Genomic DNA, 13444 nt, shown 5'->3' on the forward strand with positions numbered 1-13444 from the left:
TCAGTGTCTAGCTTAATCAGAATGCTCACAGAAGACCACTGTTTGCTGTCAAAAAAACCTAATAACTTCTCCTGGAAATTCATTGGTGTTAGATCTTTTACTGTACACGAATCTCACCTTTTACTTTTTTGTCCCATTTGTATTAACTTTCTTGTTAAGAATTTTAAGTCTTTTATTGATTTATTTTATCAGATAACCACAAAATTTAAAAAAAATAACAATGAAGACAACAGCTAAGCAGCTAAATTTGTTAAATTTTCACTGGTATTTAAGAGATTAAGAGTTCTAAAGAGATTAAGAGTTTTAATCCTTCCCTGTTTATTTGCTTGATTTCGAGTTAATGAATTTTACACACAGAATAGCATGAACAAGATGTGGAATGCCTAATTAAATTACACATTCCACAAAGCAAACTGGTTACAACAAAAGCTTATAACCAGTGCAACTATCATGGACCAGGAGTGCTCAACACTGCATTACAATACTGAAGTTTCATAGTCCTTACAGATGTATGGTAGACTGAATATAAACACCAACATATTTCTTTTTAGAAAAGGAACATAAGAAAAATAAAGAAACAAGAAAGCCATTTCTAAAATACCCATATGGCATTATTGGTACAGTGGCTGGTTTAGGTGTAGCTGGAGCCTTAATTTACACAGCAGGTGAGTAAATTGTACTTCTATACCTATACATATCTATATCTATCTATATACAGGGGTGTGCAAAAGTAGGTTTAAAGTTGTGAGCACATGAAACACAGTTTATTCTTGTATAATTATTTATTGCATAATTTATTTGTATTATTTGTCTTCTTATTTGACTTATTATTATTAAAGTGTGCTTGAGTGTAGCAATCATAACCTGCATGTCTTTTTCCATATAAATAACTATAAACCTACTTTTTCCTACCCCTGTATATACAGTATATCGTAAAAAGGAGACAACAAAGTAAAAAAGCTGGGGCACCACCTTGGTGAACCCATATATTTTGCAGCAAAATGCAGCACACAATGATTTGCAGAGACGTCTGTGCAGACGCAAGTTCAAAACAGAACTGGCAACTAGATTGGTGGTTCCTGGCTTACATAGTCACTCGGCAGGAAGGGGCGTGTCCAGAAGGGTAGAGCAGGGAAGTGATGTCAGTGGTAGAGTGGATGTCGGTCTTCCATTCTGCATAGGGAGAAAGAGAGAAGGCATTAAACCACAGTGCCAACCATTGGTTTGGCAGGTAATTACCATCATCAGAGCCCTTAAACTGGCTTCCACGTTCACATGTGTGACATATACAGTTATACATACAAGTATATACATTGATATATCTACATATATTGTGCATGTGTTTACATGTGTATGGGTCTGTGTATATATACTGCAAAGTAAATCCATTTCATTCTAAGCATAATTCAGATGGAATTTCTGGTGATGTGTCTTTCGGTTTTTTTATTTATATATTTTAACTGTAATACATTGGGTGGATACCAATTAGCAAACTAGAAAATGAGAATTATATAAAAAATAAGAGTACTTTGAAATGTGTTTTGAGTATTTGAAAAAGACTAGTCTTCATCCACTTTGGGGACACTCTTGTAGTGGATGTACTTACTACTTAGCCGAGGCTCTTCTGGATTAAAGAGGAAATGATGGCAGTAGGCCTGGCTTCAGCTCCTCAGACTCTTGTTCAGGCAATGGGAAAACAAAGACTAGTAATTGTCATAAGCTAAGATGCAGTCTCTCAGTACAAAGTTAGAGAAGGTCCAACCCTGAACCTGCAAAATAAAAGACCCTTACAAACTAACCCTCCCAGAGCAGGTCTAGCTACACTAACACTAGTAAATAGTAATCACATTGAGAGATAATTGCCGTGTGACATTAAATGTTGACATTTTAAATACATTTTCTAAAAAAAGAGATTACCATAATTTTTTTACTAAAATAATATCTTCAAACCAGGACATCTTGTTTAATGATCCTGTATATGACCCACTAATGGCAATTTAAAGTTTCAAAGTTTACGTCTATTATTTATTTTATTGATGTATTTTTTTATTGACCTCATAGTTTTACTACAATGCATTCATTACATATCAGTAAGGCATACTGTATAGTTATTATACTTCGGTTCGGCTATCCATTCCCAGTTCATTATAAAAGACATTTAAAGGAAAGGCATTCATTTTTAATTATTTTTTTTCTTCTAATTTTATCAGGATTAAAGAAACGATTTCTAACGATAAACAAGACATTTGCTAAAAGGCCTATTTCAAGTTGTATGGCTAAATCATGTCAAATCACATAACATCTGACTGGAATCTTTGCCCGGTGAGTATCAGCATGTGAGTATTTGAAAGACAAGTAGCCCAATTTACTTGTGCATCAGTCTGTTATATATATGTTTCTATTAATTAACACATTCTTTCATCTATTTTCTTAACATGTTGATTTATTACAGATTGTGGGTCTGATGCCAGTCCATTACAGGGTGCATTCACACACACAAGTTTCCACTTACTTGCACATAGCCAATTAAGAATCATCATTTTACTTCACTCACATATGCTCATGATACAGGAGGAAGCCAAAGTACCAGACATGAGAGTGTTGTAATTGCTGCTGTCCTGAGTTCAAATCCTGATCCAGGCTGGAATGTTCTCCTTTGTCTGTGTCTGTTATCAAATGTTCTCTCATATTATATTAATAATATTATTGAGTTAGTTGATAAAACTATGTCTGAGAGTATAGTGTGATGGACTGGTGGCCCTCTTGTGCTGATTTTTGCTTTGCACCTGCTGTGGCCAGACTAAGCTCCAGTTGAAGCATTTCTACAAGAAAAACATACAACTATATGCTTCAAAATAGACTGATAAAACACACTGTAGCTGAATAAACAATCAATGTTTAAAGGAATATTCTGTCCAAAAATAATCAAATATAGCTTTATATGTTGCTTACCCCATGCAGCTTTTTGGTGATGGCCAAAATTTTTTTATCTCATTCCTTTTATGCAAGTTATGATATTAAACACGCTAATGATGGCCAATGCTGTACAATGGAGAATAATGAGAAAAATATCCACAGAAAAAAGTAAAAGAAAAAACTCATGTTACCCATGTTGCAAAATTCACACATTAATTATTCAGTTGTATACTCAAAACGTGCAAAATGCATACATTTTTACTACAAAATATTGTAAAAAGATACTTTAGGAAAAATCAGCACTCATCATAAACTGGAAACGTGAGGTATGTAATTGCCTTTCTGAACTGAAGATCTGTCTCTCCATCCTTATTCATTGGTCAAGAGTCTTATCTTCAATTCAAAAAAAGCAAATACCATGTAACTTGCATTTCTTATTTATAATGTGCCCTCATTTTCCTAGAAGTAACTATTTAAAAATGTTTTAGCAAATATGCATGAGGTTTTTGCACATTTTGAGCATATGACTGGTTAACTCTTGTGTGGATTATGTAACCCGAGTAAAATAATTTTTTTTTCTTTTTTCAATGAATGTTTTTCCATATTGCTTTCTATTATATAATGATACACCTTGATTAAAAATATTTTTTGGACATCACTACAAACTACGTGGAAAGAGTAATATATAAAAAGGTACCATTTTTGGGTGGAGTATTCATTAAGAAAATGTTGTCCTTTTTTGGTGTTTGGACATTTCTGAGGATATGTTACATGAGTATTGTAAATCCATGTTTTCAAGTTTTTTCCAAACATTTTATGTGGTATTTCAGTTCAGATGGTTCACTGTCATTTCTGTCAGATTTCTAAATGTGACTATTGACATAAATGCACTTTTATAATTTTTGATATAATGATTGGTTACAATACCCTTTTAATGAAGCCAAACAAGTTTTCTAAATAAGAACTTATCCTTGAACCATCTGACTCAAGGCAGAAACCAACCTAGACAGCAAAATACTAAGATGAAACTTAAATGCACAGCTTTTCTGTATATTTTTTAACCTGCAAATCCAGTTAGTTCAGAAGGTCATGGGGAGCTAGTGTTAACCTGAAATGCAGGAGCCAGCCTAGATAGAGGACAATTTCTTTGCTGTTGATACAAAATTAGAATACCTCTTCAAAGGGTTAAACAACTTATACTTTCATAATTAATTGTATTATTTATTCTACTTATATGTAATTGGCTTCATTTTTTGTGCCACCATTTTTTCAAAGCTCCCATATGAAAGGTACTTGTGACTCTTCCCCTTTATCATTTGAGGACTGATCATTTATGTTATGTAGAATGTCTAGAGGGGGCTAGGTGGTCTTGTGGCCTGGAACCCCTGCAGATTTTATTTTTTTCTCCAGCTGTCCCTGGCCATCTGACCTTACTCTTATTCTATGTTAATTAGTGTTCCCTTATTTTAAATCTTATTTATTTTGTCTTTTTTTCTCTTTCTTCATCATGTAAAACACTTTGAGCTGCATTATTTGTATGAAAATGTGCTATATAAATAAATGTTATTATTGTTTATCATGATTATTACAATATTTGCAGATCATGTATTGTAATGAAAAGCCAATAATCTACAATTTAAGTATATGTATGAGTGCCAACATGATAAGCAGGTTAGAAAATATCAGTGAATTGAAAAGCTGTTTCAAGACACACTCTTCAGAACCACCTACTGTATCAGGAACCAAATCTTGCCAATTAACATACATCTTCCCCAAACTACCTCTACAAAAGATCTTGTATAGAAAATGATGCATAATGTAATATCAATCTGTAAAATATTTTGTAGTAGCTGAAGTACTAAGCACCTCCTGGATAAATTTGTTGGTATTTGGCCAGAAAACAAATATTTATGTATTTTTTTGAACATTTTCCCTTTTGTCATTGCTAGCTAATATGCAAGTGTCCCATTCACCATTTACAACCTACCTCACTGATTACTAGAAACTTCTTTGCTCTTATGACTCGAGATTAAGTTTTCTTTATGTTCAGTATAATTGGACTCCATATTTACTGTAACTCCTTGCTGGGTTGGGGCTATGAATACTCCTTTTTTATTTACTAGTTTAATTTGATTTCACAAACGGATGTTTAAAACCACATCAATAGATTGGATGACTTTTTGAATAAGTGAATCAGTAGAACAACAGAAAGCACCTACAGTAGTTTCACAAACATCGCTGCGGTTAACAGAATTATTACAGAAGACAGCATTTAATAATATTATAAAGATGATTCAAAGTTTATTTATTCAAAGTTGATTTAAAATTGTTATAAATCACGACACTGTATTGAGATTAACAATTACTAGCACTGTCCTCAGTCGTTGTCTTTCTACCATATTCTGAACAGAAAATTGGCACATACTAAAAGTGTTGTATTCTTTTTGGTCATGGCTTATCTCTACCACACTTTGTAATGATATGCAAGTGTATGATAGTGTTAAGATTTTTCAAAAATGCAAGGTTTTGCTTTTATAAAAAATGAAGTGTCATCAGTTCATTTCAGAGTTATTGTTATATGTACACAGTACAATAAAATTCCCATCTGCATGTTTGACCAACAAAGAGATGGCGGCGACTATCCTTGTCCGGTGACCCAAACCTTGCTGCATTAGTTATGTATAACATCACAAAATAACAGGCAGCATTGAGTGAAATAGCCCAGTTTCTTTTTTGCATACAGTTTTGCAAGATTGATGTTGAACTTCCATTTTACATGCAATTTTGCAACTGTGAAACTTGCTAAAAAGTGTATTTTGGAATTTCATAAGTTTTTTGGAGGATTTAAAGAAGAAAACATTGTTCTATTAGGGTCTGGAAACACCATACTCCCCTTTTAGACTCATATTTTTCTCTGAAAAATGTCTAGCTATAAATAATAAGGATAAAACTGTCTTTGAAATTCAGCATGACTAAATACAATCTATAATGAGACAAAATCATGTGCACTTAGACAAAAGCTGTAATCCAGCAAGACAATAAAACTGTTATCCATAATAGTTTAGAAGGAAATCCTGTATCAGTTGTCTTCGATGAGATCCCACTTTGGCTGCTACAGAACCTTGTCCACTGATAATGGTATCCTCCTATTTGCCCAAGCCCTCTCTTGCTGCCTGACGGAAACTGTAGTTTTGTGTCAGTATTGGTTATTGGGGTGTCCTCCCCAATACGCCATATTGCCAGTATTTTATTTTGGACCAAGGGGAAATGTATATGCAAAATTTCATGAAAATTGGTTTCTGCCATTTTTGCATGATTGGCAAACAAATAGATTAAGATTTTATTTATGAGGATTAAAGTAAAAAAAGTCTCTTCATTATTAAAACATCAATTAACACTGGCACCTAATACTGTAGTGCAAGATATTATGAAATCAGAGCCATTCAGCAACAGAATATGTATTTTATCTCAGCATACTCCTGTCTAAATATAATTCAATACAACATTAAGACTGCCTTTACTGCTTATAATCTGGAAAGGAATTCACCTAGAATTTTTCCACTTTCCTATTAGTTCTCAGTTCTTCAGTTCAATGCATTATTTTTTATCATCTGAAAGACATTAGGAAATTACCTCCTAAAACCTTGTCAATAGTGAAACACCACTTTCTGAAAAGTCAAACAAATTTTTGTAGGCCCAATACAAAGTTCATAAAAAAAGAAAAACTCAGTGTGCTAACTTATCATAGTTCTGTTAAAAAAGTCAAACACAAAACACACTGCATTCCTAAGAAAAAAATAATGGTTTGTGTATTTCTAATAGCTATTTATAATAGGGAGGCATGGTGCTTGTGCCCACGTCTGCTGGGGTAGGCCTTAGCTAGCCATGATCATATAACTGGGTTAAATGTATTTAGTAAATTAAAGGATACACCTATAACTGTAAATAACCATTTCTCATTCTTCCTGACTCTGTGAATAAACGGCTTTGAAAACTGATGAATTTCTCATTAGCAAGTACATTGGTTCAGTAGTCACTTATAATATCTCATAGATCCAGGAACCTAGGCTCAAATTCAAATGTGTCACTGCTTGCTTGATTTTTACTTCTTTCACCTATGTCTCTGTGCATCTCCCTCTATACCACAGGCATGTGAATGTTTAGTTGACTGGTAATTCTAAACTAGTCCCGTAACTGGCTAATGAGTGACCATGCCTTGCACATTTCTTTCCTGCCTTGTGCCCAGTGCTGCTCAGGGAAGTGTCACCTCAAGCAATCCTGAATTGGAATATGCAGATTTGTAAAATGAGTAAATTAATCTATGTTTTTAAAGACATCTATCCACTTTACATCCACTTTAAAATGAATTGAAGAGGCTCACACAGACACAGGGATAACATGCTGTCCTGGCTCGGAAGGAAAACTGATAACTGGTTTCTTGAGTAAACTGGGAAATGTTAGCAAAAGTCAAACCAAACTAAAATAAAAACAAAGAAACCGAAACCCAGACTCAAGGCAAAAATTACAGTCAAATAACAGGCAATAAGTCAAAAAACAGGCTAGAAATGAAATGTACCGTAATAACACGAGAAGTCAAAAATGTAAATAAGGCTTTATCCGTGATTGGATAAGGCTCAATCTCGTCTGCTGATTAATTCAAGGTCATGACCTTAGAGATCACATCTCTAGAAATGCAGGATGTGACCCTAACAACAGTACACAAAATGGATTCCATAACACGAAAAGTCTATAAAACCTGAACTTTCAACCTAAATCATGACATAACCGCCTGTCAAAGACAAGTCCTCCAGACATGTCTATCCAGTTTCCAAAAGAAACAATTGCGAAAATGAGTCAGAAGGCAAGGGGCGTGAAGGGCATTAAACTTGACCCAGCAACAATCCTCTAGACCATACCCCTTCCAATGCACTATATATTCCACTGTTGATCTTCATTTTCTAGAATTCACCAGATATTGCACCCCATACTCCTCAGTATCATCTATAGCAGTGGTCTCCAACACGTCGCTCGCAAGATACCGGTGGCTCGCAACCCCTTTCCAAGTAGCTCGCCAAAGGGTTAATGAATCCTACATAAATTTGAAAACTTGATTAGTCAAATTAGGGGTGGCCGATCTTTCCAAAAAATCATATCATGATCCTTTTAACACAAAATCACGATCCACAATCTGAACTGCAATCTATCTTATCAATGTGGCATACACTTAAGAGAATATCTGTTACTCAAACTCATCAAGACCTATGTAACACTTTATTTTAAATATCAAACAAAGTTGAATTCAATTGTTCTCTTGTTCGTTAGCTAAGCGAAGTTAAGGAACACGCCCTGAAGCTGGCGAGTGAGTGAGGAAGGCCTCGGATCTCGGATTCGCAAAAATCACACCAAGCACACACTAGGGACAATTTAGGATCACCAATCCACCTAACCTGCATGTATTTGGACTGTGGGAGGAAACCGGAGCACCTGAAAGAAACCCACGCAGACACAGGAAGAACATGCAAACTCCACGTAGGGAGGACCCGGGAAGCGAACCCAGGTCTCCTAACTGCGAGGCAGCAGTGCTACCACTGCACCACCGTGCCACCCGATCTAGTACTCAATTTGTCAAATTGGTAGGGACGAAAAGTTTCCCAGCAGGTATATTTAAAGTGTGTGGCAAGCGGCTGGGGGTGGTACCCAGCCGGGACGCCCCAAAGGACCAGAGGAGGGATTACACCTCCTAAAGACCATGAGGGGCAACCGCCCTGGTGGCTTTGGGAACCACGGGAACAGAGCTTAGAAGCTCAACCCTATAGGGGCCCGTGGTCACCGCCAGGGGGCGCCCCGATGCCTGTGGAGCCCTGGCCCTCAGCACTTCTGCCACACCCGGAAGTGCTGGGGGGAAGAAGACCAGGGACACCCAGAGTGCTTCTGGGTGCACAGCTGGCACTTCCGCCACACCTGGGAGTGCCGGCGGAAGGTTATCGGGAGGCACCAGGAGCACGTCCGGGTGAGCTTAAAAGGGGCCGCCTCCCTCCATTTGATGGCTGGAGTCGGGTGGAAGAGGACAGAGCTCAGAGGAGAGGAGCGGAGGATGACCTGAAAAGGGAGGAAGAGGCATTGTGAGGCCTAGACTTTGGGGTGATTAGTGCTGCGGCACTGGGTTTGTGTGCTGTTCTACTGTAAATATTAGTGTAAATAAACGAGTTGTGGTGATTAAAACAATGTCTACCTATCTGTGTCCGGGCTGCTTCCCACAAGTGGTATTTGCCTGCCCTTCAATACTATGAACTTGACTTAAAATATCTTCCCCATCCGGGTACATTAAGCATATTAATATTTTTTTTCTACATCAATAAAAGGTGAGGGGTTCACAGAAATCATCTGGCTTGTGTATATGAGAAACAGAGTCTGCCGTTCCATTTTTTCTGCCTGGGCAATGTGTTAAAGTGAAATGGAATCGGCTGAAAACTAAAGCCAATCGAACCTGGCGAGTATCGATTCTTTTTGATGACTTTAATTACATTACGTTTTCATGAGCGATATACAGTAGATAATAAAAGGATATTTGACGCCCTATAAATAATGACTTCACTCATCCAAAGCCAACTGAATTGCCTTCAGCTCCCAATTTCCCATGTTGCAGTTCCTCTCAGTAGGAGTTAATCTCTTTGAATAAAAGGCACATAGATAAATAACTCCTTTGGGATAGTACTGCTTCATTTCCGATACTGGATGCATCTACTTCCATGATAAATGGTAATTCAGTTTCAGGGTGACATAAAATGGAGGCTGTGGTAAACAGTTGTTTTTTCGTGACTCCTGAGAACATGCCCCTAGAAATTCAAGACATGAACCCGACAAAAACACACAAAATGGCTTCCATAACAGGAAAATGCTAAAAAAAAACCCTCAATTTTCAACCAAAATCATGAAACATGCAAACAAGTTGGGATTTGGGCTTGGGATTCTTGCCCTGTGAATTAATGGCACAAACTCTGTGCCATTAGTTAGCAACAATATAAAAAGACAGACAACACAAACAAGAGAGTTACAACATCCTTATAATAACTACTATTTAAATGATCATATTACAAAGAATAATGATATATTTAATATTTTTTAAGTTTCATAAAATTGAAAAGATTTATTCCTAATATAAAAAGCATGTTTCTAATTAAAAAACAGAAATATATCTATTGATGGGATGATGGAACTGCAGTTCACAATAGTAATAAACCAACTATCCATTCATCCATTACCTTACTTGTGAATCAGTTTCAGGCTTCCAGTTGAGTCATTGCTGATACTGTTAGAAAAAAGCATTAAGCCATTTTTACTTGAAAAATAAACCCACACATTTCTAAACACTAGGGTAATAATTTTCCTGAAAGAACGTCTTTGAACTGTGGAAGAAGACTGGATTCCATGGTGGAAAGGCAGCTGAACATGTCAGCCCTGCACAAGATGAACTGGATAAGGAGAAAGCAATGCACAACTTTACATCATGTCTCAATCACAACTAATAGTAGATTTAGAGCCATAGTTTGGATTTTATACATTGGAAAGCCATGTAAAACCCAGTGTAATAAAGAAACAAAAAGATTATAAATCTCTGTGGTGGGTTGGCACCCTGCCCGGGATTGTTTCCTGCCTTGTGCCCTGTGTTAGCTGGGATTGGCTCCGGCAGACCCCCGTGACCCTGTGTTCGGATTCAGCGGGTTGGAAAATGGATGGATGGATGGATTATAAATCTTTCGGGCACCTGAAGGTCAACCCCATATATTGTAAAGAAAATGCGGGTTTAAAACATGTTAAAAAGCAAAAGAAAAACTTCCTAATGATGCAAGTCTCAAAACAGACTGATCAAGATGGTAAAGTTCCTGGTATTATTGGCTCCTGGCTGGAAGAGGTGACGTCAGAGACGTTGTGGTCATTAATTTTCCGATCTGCTGAGAGTGGAGAGGAAAATCATCAGTCAACAGTGCCCTCTGGCTTTTCGACAGAAAATTACAATTATCTAAATCCTTAAACTGTCCCCACGAGCATCTGTGTTGACACCCAGTCACTGAAAAACCCATGATTTGAACCCAAGACAACTGAGAATGTTAGGAAGCAGATGGTAGGCAGGCTTGCTGTTCTTATTTAAGTGTTTATTACGTATAAGCTTAGAGGTCAGACAAAGTTTATATACTACGTGCACACATTTGCTCAACCTTAGATCTCAGGATGCAATAGTACATGGGGGGTAGACAGTACATCAGGCAAGCAGATTTGTATTCTATTAAATAAAATGAAGTTATGCATTTTAATTAATCTTTGTTTATTACTGGACCAGAGTGTGGTAATGATTTACATACAGGTTTGAGCATGCAAGCAAGTATTTCCCAGTACTTCATACATGTGTCAATACTACAGCTACTACTACTAATACTAATAATGGCTTGAATACCAATTTAGTGGTCAGCGATAGACATTGCATGTCAAACCCCAGATACAACAGCATCAGAAACTGGATCAAGTGCCAAAAAGTAAATTTTTATTAAGCACAATACCTTCCCCACAAGAAAAGTACTTAACTTCTTCCATTTTCCTTCTTCTCCTCCTCTCCAGGCAAGCGATGTCCTCCTTCACTTCCAACTATGACTACCCAGACTGAGACAGATGGCTTCTTCCCAGCCAGGCGTGGTCACCTCCGCATGACAGGGGAGTCTTCTCCCTGGCAGCTCCATCAGGCAGCACTAAAGGACCCAAACAGTACATCCCATTGGAACTACAACTCCCATGCAGCCCTGTTTCACCAGTGGGGTGCTGCCACCCAGTGTACCAAGGGAAAACATATCTTTCACTGTCCATTCAGTACATTGGCCACCTGGCCAGGTAAAGAAACACCATCCTTCTGGGTGGGGTGCCAGCCCATTTATGCCTCCTTATATAAGTCCCTAAAAGCGTCCTTAATCTGGTGATGTAAAATTGGAGCATATTGGTGGTAGAACTATCACACAAAACCGTCACGGCAGTCTCTTCAAGGGACTTGTCACTTTAAATCTTTGATTGGGCAAAGAACACTTGCTTGTAATTTTCCTAAAAAATGACATTCTGTAGAGAACCTCAGTTCAAAGCACTTTATGTATTTTAAAATTTTGATTCAAGACAGATATAGAGGCTTAACTTTGGGTGATGCACACAGGCAACAGTGGGAACTTAACTTGCAACCTTGTGGTTTAAAGTCCACTTTCACAGCAAGTATGCTGCACTGCCTTGCCAAAAAATCTAATTAATGTTGAATAGTGTAGAGTAAGCTAATTTGTACGAGTGAAAAATATTGTGGAATATTCTTGATTTATACATTAGCTCCTTGTCACTTAAGGTTCTGCTGTACTTCTACTGCCAATGGTACAGGATAGAGTAGAGTGCTTTAATCGAATAATTTTTACATTTTTAGACATCCACACTAGAAAGAATATTTATGCATTAAAAACCACCATTCCTTTCTTTATGTTGTGTGTGTTACACCTTCTTTGTTAGATGATCATTATACCCGAACTAAACCAATAACTTGGCAAAGTAGCTTATAATCTGAAATTAAATATTAAAGATGTGTGCATATGGCATTTGTACACATACATAAAAAATGGTAGCCATTCTCGGGGATGGAAACTACCCAATATATAAGAAATCATTGAAACCATCTCCATACATAAAGAATCAGTAAATAAATCAGCTGTAAGCCAAAAATGGCAACAACATTTTGCAAACCAGTAGCTTTTTTACAGTATCTACTGAGGGAATGATAATATGAATATAACATAAACAATACATTAATACATAAATTGTTTTTTTTAAATAATTCCATTCATTTGGAAACAGTAAATAAAGACAGAATCCAACTCAAACAAATGACATAGCAAGTATGTTACAACTGAAAAGCAAAGCTCAGCATTTTGCCTGACCCAAAAATAGAGGAAGAAGCAAGTAGAATAAAAAAAGTTAGCACAGGCCTGGCATGTTTATCAATGAGGTCTTGCCAAGTTTAGAAAAAGATCTGAACTTATCTTTGTAAAAAAAAAACCAATACTAATTCTAATTTGAGATTAGAGTGCTTTCCCACTGAGTTACAGATGGTGGACTGGGTTTCTTGCAGCTGAACAAAATAAGCCTTTTTAAAGGCACTGTAGTACAGTATATTATGACTGACTTTTTATAACACATTTAATCCATCTGGTACTACTCCATGTAGGCACTGAAATGGATATACAACACAATGTTAAAATCTTCATAGACAATAATTTAATTTTTATTTGATATACTTATACTGTTAATCCATCCATCCATTATCCAACCCGCTATATCCTAACTACAGAGTCACGGGGGTCTGCTGGAGCCAATCCCAGCCAACAAGGCAGGAAACAAACCCCAGGCAGGGCACACACACCAAGCACACATTAGGGACAATTTAGAATCGCCAATGCACCTAACCTGCATGTCCTTGGACTGTGGGAGGAAACCGGAGCACCCAGAAGAAACC

At 36.9% G+C, this 13444-nt stretch overlaps 1 protein-coding gene across 2 annotated transcripts in view; it reads left to right on the forward strand.

Annotated features, from left to right (window-relative positions):
- The window catches only part of LOC114648267 (natural cytotoxicity triggering receptor 3 ligand 1-like), a 43483-nt gene extending 30254 nt beyond the window's left edge, over window positions 1-13229 (forward strand). Inside the window, exons 3-5 of one of the 2 annotated variants that reach the window (XM_028797210.2) lie at window positions 552-665; window positions 2211-2322; window positions 11530-13229. In XM_028797210.2, coding sequence (XP_028653043.1) covers window positions 552-665; window positions 2211-2299 — 203 coding nt within the window. In that variant the 3' untranslated portion in view covers window positions 2300-2322; window positions 11530-13229. The remainder of the gene's footprint in view (window positions 1-551; window positions 666-2210; window positions 2323-11529) is intronic. The other variant, XM_028797212.2, reaches the window with a different exon arrangement.
- Window positions 13230-13444: the final 215 nt, after the last annotated feature.

Source organism: Erpetoichthys calabaricus, chromosome 3, assembly GCF_900747795.2.
Source record: "Erpetoichthys calabaricus chromosome 3, fErpCal1.3, whole genome shotgun sequence".
NCBI classification, from domain to species: Eukaryota; Metazoa; Chordata; class Cladistia; order Polypteriformes; family Polypteridae; genus Erpetoichthys; species Erpetoichthys calabaricus.